Here is a 23,321-nt window from a genome sequence, read left to right as displayed (position 1 = left end):
TTTGTGCTGTTCTAATTTACATCTGTTTTGTCAAATTGGCGTTGATTATCATACAAAAATTTTCCAATAATTGGTTTTTTGGGACCATTACTGAGTAAAAAAAATGCGGTACTTTCTCTAATATTTACTCCCATTATGTTGTTAAATAGATGTAAGTCTCCCTGCCATGAATAATTTGCGTTCAGTCCCAAAAATTTTTAAACAATCTCGAAAAATATCGTCTCGCTTTCAAAATACGTTGATGCAAGCACTTTAATTTCCAAAAGAATTTCATTCTCAACCTGTAGTTCAATTATTTGGTTCCTTTGAGAATCAACCTCACCTGACAGATGCTCCAGATCTGCACCCTGATCTTTAATAATTGTAATATTTCCACAAAACTGTCTTTGAGGAGAAGAAATACCGTTGATTGAATCTAACAAATAGATTAAAGAATTGGTCATTTTGCAGCTTAGCCCTATTCAGTTTAAAGTTCAGACAACGCAGCAAAATTACAAAACTATCATATTTCAGTCCTTTTTGTCAGATTGAATAGCAGAAAGTTGTTCTCGCTGCTATTGGAAACCATAAAAGATTTTTTTGAAGATTTTATTTTCAAATTTATCTTCTCGAAGTGTTTTGAAAACACGGAGGCTTGACTACATTGAGGTCTTCTGTGCACGTTGCGTGTTTAATTGAGCTCAAAATTGTCCATTTAAAAACTGGCTATTAGAGTACATTAAGGTTGCAATTGGTTATGTATTGTCTTGAAGAAATCTGACCAATCGAATGTTTGATTATAAAGTCCATAAAAAAATTAGTACTAAAAATCGACAAAATTTTTAATTTTTAACATTTTGCCCTGGGACCAGATTTTTTGCAAATATTTTGAGGTGATTACCACTCTCCGTTTTGTTTTAGAATGTGAGGAAACGTGCAGAGTGAGAGGAAAGAAAATAACTGTAGAACACAAAATTCAGCTAAGGAGGTTTGGGGGTCTTAGCCTCTAAATTCCAACATGTTTTGAAAAAAATTCCTAAGTATTGTTTTCTCTAAATTAGTCTTCTAGGCGACTTTAATTCTCTTGAAGACATTCTGGCCTAACTAATTTATAAAAAAAACGGGCACAATCCTCTACTTAGAAAAAGTTAACATAAACCAGCAAAGTTCTAGTACTTATGCCTAATCAGAAAATTATATCCAAAACAAGCCGAAATCTAACTACAAACTCTCTGTCTTACCAACAGAAAGAAGAGACTTCACTTACAAAATTAAATTGAAAAGAAGCTCTGAAGATCTACAAAAATCATGGGGTATATATAAACCGCAAAAGTAAACAATAGAGGTATAAGCAAGTCTGATTTTTTTAATAAACTAATCTTATGCAAAAAAGTCCCAAAAAAATCACATGGTTTAATTAAGTTTATCCCCAATTTGGTAGGTAACCTCTAATTTGAGCAGAGAAATCTTAAGTTTCATTAAAGATTCTAAATCCATTCAGTTTATGCAAAGTCAGAACTGTCATAACTAATCAAAATCAAATTTGTTTAATAAACCGCTTATACAGTTCTAACTTACTTAGCCCTTATTTTTTCATTATAATTTAATTGGAAACTTCTGAGAAATAACCCATGGTTAGTACTTTGCTATATTTTCTTAAGTTTTCTTAATGTTCTTAAGATATCCTAAAAAGAAATCCCATTTCTTCACCCCCTTCTCGGACCTAAATATTTTCCCGAATAGTTACAAAAACATAAAGTACAAGAAATAGACATGAACAAAAAATACACTGCACTTTCGTTAGAATTATTTGGAAAACAGTTGTTTCAGTAGTTTCTTTCCTTGTGTCTATAATCTCTCTAAACGTCAACAATCTACAGAACTCCAAATGTTTCAACGCATTGCCCAATCAAAGTATTAGACTCTCCTTAGCACCACATTGTTGCTTTATACATTATAATTCTACTGAACGATTCAACTCTTTGGGTCACAGCTCGCATTTGGGAACTCTCTAATTGCGCCTAGCAGTGCGTTGAACCCCATTTCAGGGGTCAGTGTCTGTCGTTCTGGTTCTCGATTGAAGATGATTCTGACGATGTTGGTTAGCATAGTGTTGTAGAACTATGGTGAGCACCTGTTCTGCCTTTTGTTGAACCACATCGCCACTTTGTGTCTTGTCTTTCTGGAAACATTCAATGCATGTCTTCGGAAGCAAACAGAGTTAGCGGCGCAACAGCCACTACAAAATTGTTTTGAATGTTGTCAACGTGCAAAAAAGAAAACAGGTCTCCTTGAAAAAAGGGTAACAATATCAAAGTACACAAAAGTAGACTCGAATTTGCTTTACTGCAGAACTACTTGAAAGGAGAGTAAAGTTTGCGGACCAAAGTACCAATTTTGCGATATATCTTTTCTATGACTCTCCTAGTTACTTAATATTTATTAGCTATTAGTGTAGTGATCTCTGTAAAACCATCTATATTTTCTAGAGTAGCTATGCTGTATTCTGAACTGAGGACAAACTCTAACTCCAAGACATTTTACATACAAATAAAATACTGCAAACTTAGTAGAGACCTTATTCCTGACTAAATCAAAGCTGGTATCGATCAAAGTGTTTTCTTGAGAGTGTATCTTGGCTTTTTTCTAATTTTCTATTCGATTTCTGAGTTTACACCAACTCTAACGAATAATCCTAAGAACTTAGAAAATTTGAAACAAAGGGAACACTAATACTGTTGAGAATAAGGAAGATTGTAAATTAGCAAGTTAATTTAGAATCAAGAAACTGGGTCGATAAAAACTACTCCATTAAAACGTTCATAACAAACGCGGTCAACGATTCGCCCTTTGGATAACCGTGCCCGGACATCTATTGTTTTTCGGGCGGTTGAACGATTATATCATTCGATGACTGATATAAACAGGGAATCTAGGTGTTTGCTATGATGCCGACTTTTAGATCAATTCTTGAACACGTTGACTCATTGCTTAAAAGCACAAGAAAAGAGTATTAGAAAACAAAATAAGACTTTATGCGAAACATCATTCGTTTAATCGTTAAAAAGAACTGATAATAATCTTAACATCTCTCCCTTCCACTAAACCCTCTCTAATCCATTAATCCCATCTCTGTCGCCAAAGTAGAATTTAAAATTCAGTTAAGGTGGTTCGGGGGCCTTAGCCTCTAAATTCCAACAAGTTCTGAAAATAATTCCTAAGTATTATTTTTCTCTAAGTTAGCCCTCTAGGCGACTTTAATTCTCTTAAAGACCTTCTGTTTTAATAAACTTATAAAGAAAAATAGGAACAATCTTATACTTAGAAAAAATTAACTTACATCAGCTAATTTCTAGTACTTATGCCTACTGAGAAAATTATATCAAAGACAAGCCGAAATCTAACTACGAGTTCTGTCTTACCAACAGAAAGGAGAGACTTTACTTACAAAATTAAATTGAAAATATGCTCTAAAAATCTACAAAAATCAAGCTATATATACTCCGCAAAAGTAAACAATAGAGATATAATCATGTCCGATTTTTTTTGAACTAATCTTATGCGGAAAAGACCCAAAAAATCACAGGGTTGAATTAAATTTATCCCCAATTTGCTATGTCACCTCTAAGTTGAGCTGAAAGATCCTATTTTTTTTCAAAGGTTCTTAGTCCATTCAGTTTAGACAAAGTCAGAACTATCATTACTAATCAAAATCAATATCTGTTTAATAAACCATTTATACAGTTCTAACTGACATAGCCATTATTCTTTTACTATAATTTAAATGGAAACTTCCGAGAAATAACCCAAGGTTAGTACTTTGCTATAATTTCTTAAGTTTCCTTAATTTTTTTTAAGATATCTTGAGATAGAAAGTCCATTTCTACAGTAACATTAGTTGAATATGATTTCGATATGACTTTTCGCATTTTTGTTACGGTTTGAACATAATGCATCAGTTTTTCGAAATTTATGTATAATTTGTTCATCATTTGCAAAAAATATAGTATCGATAAATCCTCATATTCGCCATTCGTCATAAAAGTCCTCGGAAAATTTTTTTGGTCTATGAAGAAAACTTTTTCTTTTTTCGCTTCAAATTATTTATGTCTTAAATTGCTTCAAAATTTTCAATTTTTTGCTATCTAATCTGAGAGACAAATAAACGCTTCCACATTAAACTTGTTTTTTTTTGCGATTGAACCACGGATGTCAGGCCAAAAAATTTTGCACCCAATGAAGTTCATATGTTTACTCTTAAGAGTTATAATCAACAGTTTTTTAATTAAAGACGGACAACTGAATTAAACATTTTTATTGAATAATTTTTGAACTTTTGCACATTAAAAAATTTGATTCTTCTTGAAGTGATTAATAAGCGCTGTGAATGAATAAAGGTAAACTGTCATAAGCATATGTGAAGGAAAACACACATAAGCTTTAATCATAATTTTCTGATATTGTCCCCTAGTATGCTATATATCACCACCCGATATAGAACGCATACCTTTAAATAGGAAGTGATGATGCAAAGATAAGAAACGCACACTTGTGGGTTTCAAATATTATGCACCCTGCGATAGCAACGGATACATGAATATCATATTTTGCATATTAGCAGATAACACTAATATTTTCAACTCTTTTAGTTGATTTCTTAAGGAACTAAAGATCTCTTAAATAATCCGCTGAACTTTGACCATTATTCACTTGTTTCTCATTACTTTTTGACTCTCAAGAAAAGGTTTGCTCCAAAGCTGCTAAAAACATTTTCTCAAATTGGGTGTAGCTGTGTACACACTAAATTCCAAAAACCAACTTTGTCTGTAAACTTTCTGGCAAATATTTATTTTCGATAAAACTTAGTGGGGGATGAGCTACATATTCAACTGTTTTTTTCTTCAGTCAATTTTGACCGATCGATAAAATGACTGTAGCGAGTTTTGAGTGGGGTTATTGGAAAGCCAGTCACGTTTAAAATAAATAATTAATGAATTTTTCTCGAATCTCGCCTTTTTCATGGAGTTTGTCATACAGATTTGCTATCTGTAGGAATGAGATGATTCGCGACGCCGATTAGCTTATTCTACAACGGCTATTTATGGGTTAATTGGTGGAGCGAATCGACGCTAAATTTTGTTGCTTGTGAATTGAATATTCTGGTTACAGAATATAGGCGGATTTGGCGTAGCGAAATTACACTTGATTATTAATTGGGTATTTCGCTTAGCGAAACACAATTAAATTTAACTCGTCTAAAATAAGACTTTTGGCGGAGCGGATTCTAGTTAAAGAGAGAGTCGACTAATTTGAATTGCGAAAATGAAGAATGAATCTAGATAAAATTAACAAACTGATTAACAATTTGTTCATAAGATTACAATTTCAAATGCGGCAACTTACAATCACGAGACAATGTGAACAGACAGAAGATCATGCACAGGATGTAAACAAATTTACAAGTATGAAAACTTAAGATTCGATCTTCAAAACTAGAATTAAATGAATGAACAAAATAATGTAGATGAAATGAACTAAATTAATTTAAACATAAAATGAACTTATTTAGCTACACCAAAATCGATAGCCCCAAACTAATATGTACTATTGTACCACATTTCCCCCTTGGCGAAAATAAATGACAAAGTTATTCATCAGAAAAATAATAATCATATGTACTGGTCAAACAAAAAGTACTATAATGTTTTAATCAGAGTTTTAAACGCAACAGCAACAGTTTTCGAGAAACGTACTTTAATCACTCTCACTTTCGTAATATCTCTCAGCCTCGCCAAGCGTCATCGACAAAATCTGGTTCTTCATAATTGGGTGAGACATAAAATTGGGTAGGGTACGAAGGTGTCGGAGAACATGGGCCAACTGTAAAATTAGTTTCCCCTTGATTAGATTGTGCTGCGGCTGTTTGTATAGCGGAAATTATTGATTTAATCTCAATTTGTTGTTTCTTGATATTTTGTCGTCTTTTATGTTTCCCAATTGCACCAGTACTTGAAGTTGAGGGAGTGCAAGTTTGGATTGAAGTCGCAGACTCATCCGATGCTGTAACCGATACTGTGGAGCGTTTTCGTTTTGTTGGGATTAATGCTACGGATGCCTTTGTAGCTGCTTTTCGTTTTGGCCTACTAGGTGGCTCCGCTATAAAAATGCTTGTGGTGGGCAATTCCATTGGCACTGCGAAATCGCTACTCAATTCGGTGGGTTGCTTTGGCGGTGCCGTTGACAGTTGTCTTTTAGGTTTTGTTTGCATTCGTACACGCAAGGCGCGTGTAACATTTGAATGAATTGATGACACTGTACTAACATCATCTGCCACTTTCCTATGCTTCACTCGTTTTCCCCCTTCTAACTTCTTTCTGGATTCCTTTGCATGGTGGCTGATTAGCTCTTCTGTTGTCTTACCCGTCGGTAATTTTGGGCGTCGGTTAGCATACTCCTGTAATTCTGTCTCACGTTCCGCCTTCGTCCCAAACTTTGCTAGATTAGAGTTTCTGATTGTCACGTCTTTCTTTCCAGGTTCTTTAATGACTGATGTATGTTCGCTAGTCTTGATCACTGAGGATCCTGGTGCTAAGACGTCATATAGGCCATCAAGACTTTTCTTCGATCTTTTCGTGCGGGGTCTCTTTTTCGCCAGCTTTACCTCCAATGACGCTTCCGTTCGGGGTACAGGTTGTCCGACATCTGGATGGGAAATCAATCTTGATTCCTTATTCGGGTCCTCCTTTTGTCGTTTCGTCGCATCTTTGCCCAGTTTGTTTTTATTCACCTCTATCTCAATGTCGCTACGTTCTTCGTTGTTCCAGTTATCGTCTGTGATAAGTTCGTCCCATCTGACAGTCTCCAAATCTAAATATTTATTTAAAATGTTTTTGTAAGATAGACTTTTTGGATCTGGTTTAGTCGTTATATTACTTAATGGCGTATTCGCTTTTCTGCCAAAATGTGCCTCAAATGGTGATATATTAATGGTCTTTTGACGACATATTCGTATCTAATAAATTTTTGAGTTTAATGAGGCTTTCATATTGAATTGATTTCGCGCCGCCTTTTTAATGCAAGCTAAGCGATTCTTGATTGTTTGAATTACCCTTTCAACCAAGCCAATGGCTCTGTGATCGTGTATTCGCGCTTCAATTAGCTGTATGTTATTTTGACTAAAAAATGCTTTAAGTTGATATCCCGTTTGACATCGAGCTTGATCCAATCTAATTGCACGGGGTATACCGTGTAGCAAAATGTACTCTTGAGTAAATTTCAAAAAATTATCTGCATTAGCTCTATCAAATACTTCTGCTGTTGGGAACTTCGAAAATCGGTCAATACATGCAAGAAAGTAAATCTCTTGATTTTTTTCATTATAAATGGGTCCTCCAAAATCAATTTGAATTTCTTCATTTGTAACTTTACATAACTTTAATGGTGCCCATTTATTAGCAGGTATAATAGATTTTAAATTTTTACCAATCTTGACACAGGGGTTGCACTTTGCAGTTTTTGTAGCTATGTCCCTGTGCATATATGGCCACCACGCGTGTGTTGCCATATCGGTCATCCCCCAAGTGCCAGGATGAGTTGCATGGATGGCGTCAACATAGGTGTCTTTGATCGCATGGGGAAGGGCAATCTTGTCGTCTATGCAAACACAGCCCTTCTCCACATGCAAGTCTTTCCAGAAGGAATGGATGTAGGGTGAGATTTGTTTGCATCTATCTTCATTGTCGGTAATGATGCAATCGCGAATCTCTTTCAAAATCGCGTCCTTAGTTGTCGGGCTGGCCATCAAGGAGCTGGAGAAGATTTTAGAGAGGGCGAAATTGAAGGAGCTCAGATAGAGGTCGTCTACTGAAGGCGAAGTGGCTGAAGGAGAAGTGGCTGTTGTATCGGTCGTGGGCGTGATTGGAGTGGCGGGTGCTGCTTGAAGGTCCCTGTTCTGCAAATCGCACTCTTGAAGGAGTCGATTGCTTGACTGTCATCAAGGTTTCATCATCGGAATTTGATTGCGACATCATGTATACGTTACTGAATTTCGTGGCTATTCGTTGGAAATTGTTTAATTTAGAGAACGACTGTTCAGTGGATCGATTCAAGGAAAAAAGCGAGGGAGAGATGTTAGCTGTCTCGGTTTTGGGGTTGGAATTTAAAATATTTGGTTTTAATTCGCTAATTGGGTTATCATTTTGCGTACTTGTAGAACATTCTGGACTTCGCGGTGCGAATTCACTGCACAAGTTATTAATGGAATTTGGACTATTTATGACGTTTTTTGTAAGTGGATTTCGCGCTGCGAAATCGACGTAATTTTCGGCGTTTAATAAGAAGCGTTTTGCACTGCGTTTAATTACATCCAATTTAGCTACGATAAATTGCTCGTCATATGCAGATATATTAACAGCTGCTTGTTGTTGCGGGTCGCGAGAGATATAATCCACTAATCCCATTTTTGAGCCAGGGAGATAGTCAATTGAAAATCAAATGGTAATAATCGATCTACCCAACGCGTCAATCTACTATTAAATGATTTGTTAGACCTGTTTTCTCTAATGATTGAGAGAAGAGCTCTATGATCAGTTATCACAGTAAAAGGTTTGCCGTACAAATAATATTTGAAATGTTCCACGGACCAGACAACACCCAAAAGTTCAAGCTCATTTATACTATATCTGTCTTCAACAGAGTTCAAAAATCGTGACGCAAATGCTACTGTGTGCCAACCATTAGGTGTTCGTTGTTCCAATGCGCATCCCAAACCTTTGCGTGAGGCATCGCATTTAATTCGTGTTTCTAATTCCGGGTTAAAGTGTTTTTTTTTCAGTGGTTTCCGCGATTTGTTCATTTATCAAAGAGAACTGTTTTTTATGCTCGTCCGTCCAAAGAAAATTTGAATTTTTCTTAAGCAAAGGTCGAAGGGGGTAACATAATTGTGACAAATTTGGAATAAATTTTCCTAAGTGGTGTACTGAACCCATAAACGATCGAAGTTTCTTAAGGTTAATAGGTGCTGATAATTTTCCAATTGCATCCGTTTTACTTGAAAGTGGAGTTACACCTCCTGATTGTGTAATTTTATTCAATCTTTTCAATCTTTTACAATCTTTTCAATCTTTTCAATCTTTTACATTCAATCTTTTCTTTTGCAAAATGACATTCCGCAAGATTTCTTCGCAGATTTTCTCGATCTAGTTTTATTAGACATTTTCGTACCAAATCCAGATGTATTTCGATTCTACCTCAGCTCACAATCAATATATCGTCCAAGAAACAGAAAGTGTTATCCAAACCAGCAAGGGTACAATCAATAGCTTTTTGGAATTCAGCTGGCATATCCGTTAAGCCGTAAAATCCAGTTTTAAATCGATATGTGCCAGTCATATCTCCGCTAACAATATTAGAGTTACAATGGCGGGCCGTATCACTGTGTAACTTAAGTTGACCATACGCGTACTGCAAATCAAGAGTCGTAAAATAAGCAGTCTCTTGCGGCGCCGTTGACAGAGTTTGCGAGATTGTTTGAATTAGCGAATCTATATTGGGCATTTGATACTTGTTTTTATGAATAGCTTTATTTAAAATTTTGGAGTCAAGTGCTGTTTTGATTGATTGATCCTTTTTTACCGTAATGACAATTGGGGATATGAAAAATTGATCAGAACATTTGTTTAATTTTTCTATATGTCCTTCGTTTAATAGTTTTTCAAGTTCAATTTTCACTTTCGGTTGAATGTGTATCGGCACTTTTCGTCCTTTCTAATGTCTAACTCGATAATTTTTGTGGAATTTTGAGTTAACCGAATAGTTTTTTGATTTTCCAATTCGGGATATCAAATCGGGAAGCTCCTTTGCAAGTGATCTCTTTATTGCACAAGGTTCATCTATGTTATTGACTTCTGTTTTCGGACAAGGTTTCTGAGATATTGTGATCCCTAACTGATCAAAAAGATCTCGTCCTAATATTGGTCGAAACCCATCAGCTACGACTGTGATTTTTGCTTTCTGAATATTCCAATCATTGCATTTTACCGGCGTTTTTAAAGTGCCAAGAGGTTGAACAATGTCGTTAGAAAAAGACCTCAATTCTAGTGGTTTTTTCTCCGACCATTGTGATTGCGCACAATTAAACATTATTTCTCCTGCAAGTGACATATTAATAATAGTACAACCACTACCGGAATCGAGAAGTAAATCACAATTTGTGTTTCCAATCGTTAATGACATATTTTTCAGTGCTATATTTGGTGAACTAATATTTTCGACGGTTGCAACGTAATTATCATCCGAGGAATCATAGTCTGAATTAATTTGTTCATTATAATTGATATAATTGACGTTCTGATTTTCCTGACTTCAATTTTGATTAGATGTTTCAGCAGATTCTACAGTGTTAATGCGATTGGTTTGTTGAGTATTTCGTGTATTGTTAAGCCTTCGTCGACATACCTTAGCAAAACGGTTTTGCAAACCACAGTGATTACATTTCGTACCCATTGCAGGGCAAACCTGACGGTGTGTTGGTGTCCAAACTTGACCACAACCACGACACTGTCCAACGGAGGCACGGTTGACGACTGCTCTAGTTGATTGATTTCCACGCACACCCGCGCCGCGAAATCGATTGAACTGTTGTATTGCGTTCACTGTACTGCCAGTTGCACCGTTATTAGATGAAATTCTCTGCTGATTCTGATTACCCATTTCCATGTTGACTTCAATGCTGAATGCCCTCTCCGGTTCAACTGTATCCCGTAGAAGCTCCCGTTGAATGTCATGATTCAACATGTTTGTGATGAAAATATCTCTGATGATTGCCTCTTCATGATTTTCGAAATCGCAATTTTCAGCCAATTCTTTCAAGATGCTATAGAATTGTTCTACTGTTTCACCCTTCTTCTGCTTTCGAGAAAAGAACACGTATCGATCAAATGTGATATTTCTTGGGCGAATAAAAGCTATCTCCATCATTTCCCAAAGTTTGAGGGTAGTCAAGTCGTAAATATTGTCGTGTGGAATTTTTTGTGTAAGTAGTCGTCTTCCTTCCGTACCAATACTTAGATACAAAAAAGATACACATTTTTGGTCACACAAAATCCATGGTTGTTCCCCGCATAGTATTCCCGCTTCTGTTATCTTCTGACATTTTAACTCCCATTGCAACTTCAATTGATTGTTTCTAATTCGACGCTCTCTCAGCTTCATCGGTTGTGTCTTCAATTGGCATCTCGTACTTCGGTTCCACTGGCAATCGAACTGTCGTTGGTTTGGGTTGTAACAACATGTCTAAAGTGATATTCTTTCGAGCGAGAATCGCTAGTTTTACCTGGATTCGCCATTTTTCCCATCTGATTTGCGGGTCCGAAGTTGGTCGTTCCCAAAATGGCTCTATCGACAACGGTGTTTTCCTAGATTCTCGAGCTGGCTGCGCCTTGTCATACAGATTTGCTATCTGTAGGAATGAGATGATTCGCGACGCCGATTAGCTTATTCTACAACGGCTATTTATGGGTGAATTGGTGGAGCGAATCGACGCTAAATTTTGTTGCTTGTGAATTGAATATTCTGGTTACAGAATATAGGCGGATTTGGCGTAGCGAAATTACACTTGATTATTAATTGGGTATTTCGCTTAGTGAAATACAATTAAATTTAACTCGTCTAAAATAAGACTTTTGGCGGAGCGGATTCTAGTTAAAGAGAGAGTCGCCTAATTTGAATTGCGAAAATGAAGAATGAATCTAGATAAAATTAACAAACTGATTAACAATTTGTTCATAAGATTACAATTCCAAATGCGGCAACTTACAATCACGAGACAATGTGAACAGACAGAAGATCATGCACAGGATGTAAACAAATTTACAAGTATGAAAACTTAAGATTCGATCTTCAAAACTAGAATTAAATGAATGAACAAAATAATGTAGATGAAATGAACTAAATTAATTTAAACATAAAATGAACTTATTTAGCTACACCAAAATTGATAGCCCCAAACTAAAATGTACTATTGTACCACAGAGTTAAAACGTGGTTTATATTTTTGTAAGCATTGGCTCATTTTCACTATGTTTGAAATTTTTTTCGAAATTTTTTGCTCAAAAAATGCTCGCATTTGTTGAAGCCAATTAAAAGGTGACCAAAGAAATTATTGCTCCCATTTGCGAAATGGCACGGAGTTGCATATTCTATTGTTTTAAAACTTAGCAGTTTTGTTTATTCGATGAATTGCATTATTCACTCAATAACGCTGGCTCCAAGTCGTTTATTTGGTTTAAACTGATAAGAATTCTGCAGTGCAGAGCACTCCCCAAGAACCTGGTCAGATGATCGAGCATCACAAATAACATCAAGAACTAGTTGATATTCTGTTGTCTGACAAAGCCATTTTCATTTGCGGTTTTGAAAATTTGTTGTCTAATTGATCTTGACATAACTTAATTTTGCTCACTTCAGCGCCAATTTTTGTCAATTATAGACGTTTATTGTCAAAAGGGTTTAAAATTGGAACAATTACGTATTGGTGACAGCCGTGGAGCAGAATTGGAGCTTTTCTTGGTCTTATGAAAATTTTTGCGATCCAAAAGTTTATATTCTATAAGGTGCTCTCTTTATTCAAAAAGTGCTCTCAATTTATTCAAATTTGATATACACAAATATTCAATTCCGAGTAAGGATTAAAACGGAATGTTAAATGGAGCAACCAATGAAGTAGTCTTCAAGGGTGACCCTTTTCAAACATTTGGAGTTAAATGAAAAGAATTTTTGGATGAAAAACATTCAGTTGTTGGTGATTTTTATCATACGGCAACTAAACTTTTCTGGTGGTTCTCTTGGTGAGCTTGCATAATTTTGATCTATTCAATCGACCAACGGCAGCTAATGATTTTAAGTTTTTTAAATTATGTTTTAAAAACATTTTTGTATAAAATTTCGTTCTGTGCTTATTTTTTAAATAAATTTTGGTTGCCGTTTTGTTAAGTCTCAATAATGAAAATTCCATGTGACTGGTTTTCAAGAATCTGTTTAGCGTTCGCAGTAGATCATTTATAGTTGATACGTCTTTGACTTATATTACTCAAATCAAAATTTGATGTTTTTATTATTGCGCTTTTTGTGATCTGAATTTTAAGTCTCAACATTTAAAGGTCTCATTTTAGAGGAGAAAAGGTTACGCTTTATGTTACTATGTACTTATTGCAAGTATTATTGCCTTGTAATTATTTTCAGTGAAGCTATTGGCTTTCAAATAGTGGACTACACGTCTTTTATAACAATAACACTGGCTTTCTTAAAGAAAATAATAAATTTTGAAAATTCTGCAACTATTGTTTCCGTTCTCTTGTCTCTGGGTACCATAAAATGCAATTTCCAGTAAGTTTCTATCGAGGGTTGAACTTTTTTAATTGGTTTTTTGAGTTGTTGGCTAAATTGTTTTCGGACTGAAACAATACATATATTTGTGAATTTCAAAAATGTTTTTTTTTATTGTTTCCGTGTTCCGCGTTGCTTCGAATTGTAATTAAGTCTTAAAAATAACATGTCCCATCTCTTTCCTACCACATCAAAAGAAGAATCATTTTGTTTGTTTTATTTTCCATATATAACTTAAAGTTGAGGTAGTGGATGATCTTGCCAATTCAAAGAAACAATTCTCAGTTTTCGTTATTTTTTTTGCATATGCTGCTGAAAATCTTTACTCATTGTCAACAGCTGTTGTTACTGTAAACATTCTACAAGTCAAGTCATTTTGTTAACCCTTTTTTGTTAGAGATCAGGACCTGGCTTCCTTTTTTTAGTTTTTTAAATTCGTTGTCTCCCTCTATTCTTGTTTGAATCATCTCAAAGTAACTAGAACTGAAAAAGCAACATTTTTAAAATTCTACCACTGACGGCACGAATTGTCTGCACAGAATCAATCTTTTCTGCATTTTAGAGAATTTTTTTTCTGACATACTATTTGAGCATTGACGACTTGCATTACTTAAGAAAGCCATTTGTGCATCGTCTTAAATCTAAAATGAGAAAGCGCAAAGTTTAATTGAAATTAAATAGCGCTTGCCCAAACTAGATACCGATAAAGCAATGTTGTTCGAAAGGCATTTAATGTTAAAGAATTATTTGAATTTGATAGAATGGGAATTTACAATTTCGATTTTTGTCTGAAAAACTAAGCGCCTTCTTGATGTTTGTTTCTCTTCCTGCATGAGAAGTTTTATTATATTTTTTTCTTTATGTTCTGTAACAAAATTTGCTGCGTACAATTTTTTTGTAAATTCTGATATAATAAAAATGTCCCTTGGTATTTGAAAATCACTAATAATACGGTACTCATTTTATAGTGGAAGTTTTCTAGCTCGACTTCATTTGGTAGACAGTTAAGCCAGTAATGAGGATTATTGGGATCAGAACATAACGTAGGAACACACATTACGTTGTGGAGCGCTCCTGGTTTGAATATTCATCTTCAGTTGTTTTCCTTTGTTTCCTGAAGCCTCAATTTTTTCTCAGTAGGTTTCCTGTTTGCTTTGAAAAGGCAGCGAACCGATGTTGAGCGAATCTATTATTAGCAGCATTATGCCGTTGTGTTTCATCATCAACATTATCTCCAAGCCTTCTCATTTTGGGAGCAATCAAAAAATTTATTGTAGTGTTGTCAAAGGGTGAAGCAAATTATTAGCTGTTCTCGTCGAATAGTTTATTGATAGCTTTTTCACAAATACCTAGAAACCCAAAGACAGTGGAACCAGCTCTTTTTAGCTTATCAAAAATGTCTTTCAATAATACGCTCTTCGTGCAAAACAAACGTGTGGCTCAACTTATTTGTATAGATGAAGGCAAGAAAAACTAAAAACAACTTTTTGAAGTTTATCCTCCTCAGGTGATACTATCTCATAACACGAATACATTGCACTGCGGACAACACCTTCAACAGCCCATTCTAACATCACCAAGCCATTTTTTTACAATGTCAGCAGTATTATGCGCCTTTAAGCTCTCCTAAATGGCCTTAAAATGGTGACCAAAGCGAAAATTCCGGTGTTTTATGAAGTTTCTTACACCAACACTGTGGAATTTTTGCAGCGATTTGATTCAGTGGCAATCCTGAATTTACTTTCACGTTAACGCAATGCAGCTTCTCGCTTACCTTTTCTGCAATTAATGTGAGTCCAAAAAACCTTGTTGTTTCATGGTGAATGATGTCAGAATTCCTCTCTGGAACAGTGGCAGCTCAAGAAAAATTAAATTTGGCTCCTACTGGACGTCTCGCGAACACAATTTATACAACTAAGTACCAAAAAATATATTGCAGATATTTCGAATACTGTATGAATAATCTAAACAAATTGCAAATTTTGAAACAAATTTAGATTTAGAACTCAAAAGGTGCGCATGTCGCAAATGGATGGGGTGCAAAACAGAACGAAACAGAAAAACAAATACGCATTTTTAACTGATGAAGTACAAAATTGAGAAGAGTATTAAACAGCTATCTTTAAAACGGGAACAAAACAATTGAGGAACAAGTTAAGTTCAATGTAGAAAACGGACATCTTCACAGCGTACCAATATCAGTTCTCTTGAAACCACGGCCCGTTTGACGGAATTTTTTTGGGGTGCCACCCACACATTTCAAGCTCCGGGAAATTTGTTGTTCGCTGAACGGCGTTCAAAGTCAGATCACAATTGTAATTTTAATTTCCAAAAACAGAGATGCAGGTCAAAATGACCACCTCGCATAGGAAACGTATAATCCATATAAGCTAAAAGCGCTCTTCGCAGAAACTGATTGTTTGTACAATCTGAAAAAAAGCTGCAATGACACATCGAACAGCAGTTTTTTGCAGTTTCTCAGATAATTTTGTTCATGAGTCTAATCTGTTCACAACTGGTTTGGTTATGTTGATCATTTGGTGCCTTTCTTTTTAGCACTGGAAAGGTCTAAGATGATTATTGATAAGCATCATTGTTAGCGTCGATGTATCCATCAAAATTCGAACCGAGCTTCAACGTCAGATTTTGTGACTTTCTTTTTGTTGTTGTAATCGATTTAGACATTTTGATGCTCATTTCTTAGTTGTGCTTTATCAAAACAAAAAATAAGCATCATTGTCTAATTTTCCTGTTCCTGAGACAACTGGGAAGTAAGAGTCTGGATCTGATTGGACAACATGGAGATATCCTGGACAGATTCGGCTGTGAAGGCTGCGTCGTCTGGAGAGAAAGCTCCGATTCCCATGCTGGCACTGCCTGGTCCCCCAACTGGACCTCCGGGTCCACAAGAGGCTCCACTGACAACCATGAGGTCCTCCAGACTACCGGCTGCCGACTGTCTTCCCAGGGTAGATACGGAATCCAGGGTGCGAGAGGGTGACCTGGAGTTCAATCCGAGTATTTAGACTTGGTCAGTTTTGTAGAATAATGACAGTTATGAAGATCAATTTCTCCAATCGAACTGCCTGATTCATTTATCAGAGGTATTTTTAACACTCCCCCTTAACCGACCCACCCACCCAGAGCCGCTTATGACGCCATTTACAAATTATGAGTTGTTTCTGTGCAAAAATTGCACTTGAGCCTAGGGTTATAAATAACAGCAATATGTCCACTAAGCTGGCGACAATAAATCTCATTTTTCATCTTTAGAATTTGATTTCGGCAGTGATGGATATCACAAAAGGAGAAAGAGGAAGCGAACCTGTGGGGTTCGAGGAATAGAGAGGGTGACATGGGTATAGAAGTGAAGTCTTCGCATCTGATGTAGTAGCCAGAAGGGAGGATGTTGGACGACACGAAGTTGGGTACCTCAAACTCTAGAGGACACACGAGGTCATTAAGGGCACCTCCTCTGTCTCTGGAACGTCTTCTGGTGCGCCTCGGAGGCAATTTCACTTTCATACTCGGAGACAGAAGCTGGAAGTGGCCTACATAAAAAAGTATATTTGGTAATATTTCAAACAAGAATGAATTCCTAAATGGAATAACTTTGTCGATAAAAAAGTAAAATAATACAATTGTGTAGAAACAAGAATGCAAAAAGCAGATCACTGTGGATTTGGTGCTCAGCGAATTTTGCATTATCACTTTTGTTACTCCCAATTGTTCAAATGTTTACTGCCTCGTCCAAGACCGCTATGGAAAAGTCAGACGCATATCGTGATCTACACTTGAATTAAATTGCGAAAAAAACTGTTTAACAATGAGGCTAGAAAACTCATAGATTAAGATTAGTCCCCGATTTACATTAGCAATGATCAAAAGAGACAATAACAGTAAGTTAACACAAGAACTGGTCCGACTGCCCGGAGTTTGCATGATTATCAGCTTGGGTATATATCCAATGTTTTTTCCAATCCACTCACCTGATAGCTCGACCATCCTCTTCAACTGTTCACATGGTGCACCCACCAATCTGTTGAACTGAGCCACCAAATGTCGCCTCAGAAGGGTCTTACTCTGTGGAATGCACAGCACATCTGCCAATGTCTCTCCTACAAATCTGGGTTCGAGACTCATCAGTGCCCCGTGGACTCCACTGCCACGTAAATTGGGCGCGTATTCCGACAAATCGATTGATCTTAAATTAAGCATTGAAATCACCGGCAATGTCAAAATTCTAAAGAGTTTAAAAATTTATGTTTCCAATTTTTTTTACAAACATAATAATTGATTGTGGAAGTTTGAGCACTGGTTTCCAATTGAGTGAAAATTTTACATTACTTTTCGACAACGATTGAATTTATTGGCGACAGAAATTGTTCTGATTGGTCTGCAGTAGTTCATTTAATAAGGATCTTCTGAATCACAATTTCGGGGAAACACCATTCTTGACGTGAAAAGTAGGCACAAAGAAAATTTTCTGACAAAAACTTTTCGATTAATTCACCCATACCTAAGCCAATCCATGATTCTGTGATTGGTCCAAAGCAGCAAGTCCTCTTGGGGTACCGTGTCAGTGACCGGACCACCTCCACCTGGTGCTCCCGTTCCACCTACTCCACCAGGTGCATTTCCACCTCCAGGCGGCTGTTGCATCATCACTTCATCCAAAGTGGCCGAAGAAGACAAGTTACTGAATGACGAGGAAGGTGCACCCGATGTCGTGGAGTTGGGGGGACGTCGGACTAGGCAATGTGGGTTCCACTGTTGGGTGCGAAGACACTGGACAGCCCTGCCGATACTGATCTGGTGAAGGGCACTGAACACCTTCAGACTGATGAGGTCATCAAACGTCAGGTAGTACAGCACGCGTCCGTCTATTTTAGCCTCTGAAAATGTGCTAATTATGATTAAATACTCACTCGACGGAAAGAGATCTCTTCGAATCAATTAAGAGGTCTAACTCAGTTGCCGGTCGTCTCCAGTAGCAATATAGTTGCAAAAAGAGTATAGTTGGTATTAAAATATATTGGAAGTAATTGTAACTCCCAAAATTTCAGACAATATCCAAATTGGAAACGAGATATGAGATTTTTTTTCATTTTCACTTAACTTGAAAAATTTATGCAAATTGCTCTTACACAGAAGAAAATTGTATAACCCGAACATTGCTGGAAGCTCTAACGTTGTTGAGACATGCTGATATTGACTATGTTACTAAAATCTTGCTTTCGTTTTGGTACGTATGAAGTTCCGACCCAGATCATAGTAACATTGCAAATCAGCACTGAATCATAGTAATTCCCAGACTGTATTTTTACAATGAACAGATTATGATCATGTCACTTTTTTACCCTGTTCAGACACAAATCATAGCAAAAAACTCTCTGGAAAACTCTGAACAGCCCAAAATCCAATTCTTTGTTTATCATGCGCAGTAAAAATATTTTTTGAAAAACAATGACAATAGTTTAAGACACAAAAACTGTATACAGACCTGAGAAAGCCTCTTTGTGCTGGGGAAGCCCAATGTCGTCCAGCCACCTAATCACCCAGTTGTGGTCTATATGGTCCACTGGATTTGGTCTGGAACTAAGCTGACTCCTCATCGCCAGAATCAACTTCTTCCTGTGCAGGTGGTTCTTCATTCCAAGCAGCTTTTCCAGGTGGTGTGGTCCGGCTGAGACCAGAGAGGACCCGGAAATGTGGGAGGGGAGGGATCCCAGGTACTGGCTCAGACCCAAACGTTCCAACCATGTCGCTATCATTAGTCGGTCCCAGGATTGAAAAGGAGCTGCAAAAACAAGATAAACTGTCTCAAAACGATTACATTTTAAAAAGTTGAGCTCTTTAAAAAGAAAAAAATTGGTTTTGAGGGGGCTCAGCATTCTGAAAATTCTTTGTGCGAAATTCTTTGTCGAAATGAAACTTGAAATTATTTTAGATGATTTTAAACAAAATTGATAGATATGTGTCTTTATAATGTAATTCATGTAGTTAATACGTGTATCAAATTACTCACTTCGTGAGTTTAAATTTTATTGGAAAACATGAGTAATAATTCAGAGAAAAGGAACTAGAAGTTAAAGCGAAAACCTGCCGTTAGAAAGGAACTACTGAAGAACCACCAAGTTTAATTTTTATTACCTTATCACGTTCTTCTGTACAATTTCCCTATGAAAAAATCAATTATGCGCGTTGATTTCAAGTAGCATTATCATTTGACTGAAATATTTGAAAAATAGAAAACAAGAAAATAGGCTTCAATTGGAGAAAAGTTTCAAAATTACAAGCTACGATAACGGTTGCCATTTTTCAAACAGCAGTGGATATTTTGTACGTAAAAAAATGCAGGGAAACAAAATCAGAGAACAAAAATTTAGCTATTAATTTTTCCGAGACGCCTAAAGCCTGTCATATTCCCTAAGTCAACAATATTAGTGTTTAATCAACTCAGGAACTAATTTTGTACGAAATGCTTTTCAAAAAAAGAGAAAGAAAAGTTAAATTCTTGGTTAAGCTTGTTAAAAATTAAGTGTGGACGAGGAAGTATTTCCATAACAAGGATCTATTTGAATATTAAGTCGGGCTATAACAACGGCATACCTATAATTTGAATCTCCTATATTTGTTTTCTTGATCTGAAAAAAAATGAATTAGGAAAAAAGAAAATAATTGAAATTTTTTAAACAGCTTTTCTTCAAATTAAACGGATGAATTTGGTTTCATTTACCCTCAGAACCAACAAAAATTCATTGTTCTCATTTATCCATTAGAAATTGGGAAATTTAGGTTAATAAAAATTATTTGAAAAAAGATATACTTTTTGTTCTGAAGAATTAATATTCAAAAATGATCATTTTTACGACCAACAAAATGTCCCTGAATTCTTTTCAAATACGTCTAACGTACCTTCAGTTTCAAAACATGAAGCAATTTCAGCTTTAAGCAACGTTTGTAGTGGAAAGAATGCCTCTCCTTTGATGAATATTATTTTTGAATAACTAATATCAAAAATCTATATGTTTGTTCAAATTTTGTACAGTTTCCTGATCGCAGGTGCTACTTAGTATGTTTTTTTTCTGACAAAAATAATTATTGAAATGTCATTTAAATGCTTGCAGGAAATGCAAAATTTTGAATTTAGAAATATTTGAATGCTATTAACGGACAGAGTAATTGAAGCGCGAAACGTTCTGACAGAGAAATTAAAATTTTCAAGAATCGTTTTTTCCTTTAAAAACAAAAAATGAAAAAACTCTTTCCACAGTGCTATTCAATTTTCAGGAACTTATGTGTCTCTCTCTGCAAAAACGTAGCAGTAAGTTCATGACCCATAGACAAATTTCATTACTTGATTACCTGTTCAATGTCTGAAAAGGCAAATTATAATAAATTCATCCTTTTGTGGAAATGAGTGATAATACTTCGTAACCACATTGCATGTTGCGTAAATATTTTCAAAGATTTAAATGAATTGCTCAAAACGTCAATATAAGTTTCTAGCACTGTGTAAAAATGCCTACATTTCGTTAAAAGTGTTTACAATAAACGTAACCCAATTCCACGATTTTGTTATTCTTTTGCGCAAATTTTATGAAAAGTTACTTGAGACTAAATTCAAATACTTTATTGTTCTCTTCTTATGAGCTATGGGAAATTGCATAACTGCTAATTGCTAATTGACTTCTTAATCCGCAATTAGTATCAAGAGGGACATTTCTGAATTTAATAACCAATTTGACTTTGTTTTCTTCGGTCTAATTGACACTATCTTAACTGTCTTAATTATTAGATACTTCAACCGTTGAAACAAGGTGACGCGTGGAAACGTGTTTTTTATGGCCCGGCAATTAGCTACAAAGCATTGCCACGACTCTTCACGCTTGCTCCAAAAATACTCATAGTGGAAACTAGTTTTTGATATATCCCAACAGGAAGAAAAATTGAATTATATTAGCTCACTGTAACCAATTTCGCCACACGCTCATAACCATAATCTTAAAACATGGTCGCGAAAATTAGTAACAACATCAAGTAAATTTACTCGAGAAATCTGACATTGACCACTTAATGTTTGGAAGATTGGTACAATGAACAGCTTAAGATTAGCGGATTAAAATGATATCATTGCCAAACATCCAAAAAATGCAGTAGCATGTAAAGTCACCGACATTAGCAATCTAAATTAGCTGAACTTCTCTGTAGTTACAAGGAATAAGTGATCTAAGTTGTTTTCTGTTTAAAGCATAAAAACTGACGCGAGCAACTAATTTTCATTACTATGCAGAGGTATACCTCAAAATTTCCGCTCGCCTTAGTAAAACTGGCTCGAAAATTAGTTACATACAATGAACGAAATTAGATGACATCCTTTGTATCTTACTTTTCGCAAAAGGGGTTCCAGGAATTTTGCGAACGAAAACTAGGTAACAAATCTTGTAGTACATTTCTGCTCAATTTAGGTATCTATTAAAAAACTAAAATTATCTCTAATCCTCAATTCAGCCAAATTAAATAAGCGCATTTTGAGCATGCAAAAGTGGTTTTAATAATTTGTAAAAGAACATTCGGAACGAAAAGTAGGTTACAAGTCTTGTAGCACGTTTCCGCTCAATTTAGGTATCTATTATTCGCATTAAAAGTATCTCTAATCCGCAATCGAGCCTAATTAAATGCGCGCATTTTGAGCATGCAAAAGTGGTTTATTACTTTGTAATAAACAATGAAGATTTTATTGAAGCTTTTAGAGCTTTAAATTGATTTAAATAACAACTTTAAAGACAAAGTAATTCCCCGGACTGTTTCAGCCTCTGGTCATCTGGTCACTTGTTCGCTAAGCATAACATCAAATGGTCACACAAATCCAATCCAACTTCAATGACTCTATTGACAGGGAATGACAATTCTGTAATCAGTAATTCTGTATCAAAAAACTACCAATATTGCTTAATGGCTTAATTTCTTAATGTTATAAACTGCCATAGATTGTGTATATATGAATTTATTATTTGTGTGATTTATTTACAGAGAGGAGAGAGAGAGAGGAGAGAGAGAGATAGGTAGGGAGAGAGATAGGGAGGGAGGGAGGAAGAGAGAGTGCGCGCAGAATGGAGGGATTTTTCGGAAAAAAAAACAAAATTCGACAAACTCCAACTTCAACGGAGGAATTTGTCACTTTTCATACGGATGCAGTGTGTCTAAACTAATAGTAAATACAGCTCAGTAAACTGTTCAGAGGAAAATAATTTTAGAGGAAGAGAGAGAGAGAGAGAGAGAGAGAGAGAGAGAGAGAGAGAGAGAGAGAGAGAGCGAACAAAATGGAGGGATTTTTCGGAAAAAAATAAAATTCGACAAACTCCAACTTCAGCGGAGGAATTTTTCACTTTTCATACGGATGCAACTAAACAAACTAACAAATAAAGAATTGTTTCTATTAATATAACGATCTGATACTTGATATTAGAACATTCTGTTATTGGCTCCATTACCTGTTTCTTGTGACGACGCATGTGACGATATTGAGTTGTGCCTCGAGTTCAAATTAGGAGTACTGCTCTCACTGCCCCCATTTCCATACAACACCTGTTGCTGTTGAGATCTCCCTGCCATGGGTCCAGGGCTGCTCAGTTTTTTCATAGGAGACCCCGGATCCTTCTTTGCAAACTGGGATTGACTGCTTTTCCTACTGAACAATCTGATCAAACTGTTGTTTCTCTTCAAAGGAGCCGGCTTTGGTATGTCAGAGACGTTCTCGACTAGGCCACTAGTTAAGTTCTGACGTTGCTCTTGGTTCACATACACGTTTAAATTTGGCACACTGCTGCTTTTATCGTTTTTGTTCTCCAATTTGCTCAACGCACTTGTACGTGGTGGGGGTCCTGGCGCAACTTTCCGTTCATTGCACGAGCTGGCACGACTTCCTAAGGTGAGTGATGACGTGGCAGACGCTG

At 36.0% G+C, this 23,321-nt stretch overlaps 2 protein-coding genes across 5 annotated transcripts in view; both read right to left on the bottom strand.

The window, feature by feature from the left end:
- Positions 1–23,321, bottom strand: part of LOC142337592 (START domain-containing protein 10-like) — a 308,346-nt gene that overhangs the window by 222,506 nt on the left and 62,519 nt on the right. Inside the window, exon 1 of one of the 2 annotated variants that reach the window (XM_075386934.1) lies at positions 17,771–17,780. The exons of the other annotated variant lie outside the window; for it this stretch is intronic. The gene's annotated coding sequence lies outside the window, so the exon portion shown is untranslated. Of the gene's footprint in view, positions 1–17,770; positions 17,781–23,321 lie in introns of those variants that run through there. 2 annotated transcript variants of the gene reach the window in all.
- The window catches only part of LOC142337591 (uncharacterized), a 48,807-nt gene continuing 40,763 nt past the window's right edge, over positions 15,278–23,321 (bottom strand). For all 3 annotated transcript variants that reach the window (XM_075386932.1, XM_075386931.1, XM_075386930.1), the window contains 6 exons: positions 22,860–23,321; positions 18,866–19,162; positions 17,882–18,257; positions 17,352–17,566; positions 16,688–16,913; positions 15,278–16,364 (listed from right to left, as the gene is read on the bottom strand). The exon at positions 22,860–23,321 is cut by the window's right edge and continues 177 nt beyond it. In XM_075386932.1, the coding sequence (XP_075243047.1) occupies positions 16,103–16,364; positions 16,688–16,913; positions 17,352–17,566; positions 17,882–18,257; positions 18,866–19,162; positions 22,860–23,321 (1,838 nt within the window). In that variant the 3' untranslated portion in view covers positions 15,278–16,102. The remainder of the gene's footprint in view (positions 16,365–16,687; positions 16,914–17,351; positions 17,567–17,881; positions 18,258–18,865; positions 19,163–22,859) is intronic.

Source organism: Convolutriloba macropyga, chromosome 4, assembly GCF_964194025.1.
Source record: "Convolutriloba macropyga chromosome 4, txConMacr16.3, whole genome shotgun sequence".
In the NCBI taxonomy this organism is placed as follows: domain Eukaryota; kingdom Metazoa; phylum Xenacoelomorpha; order Acoela; family Convolutidae; genus Convolutriloba; species Convolutriloba macropyga.
This window is presented reverse-complemented; position numbering and strand designations above follow the sequence as displayed.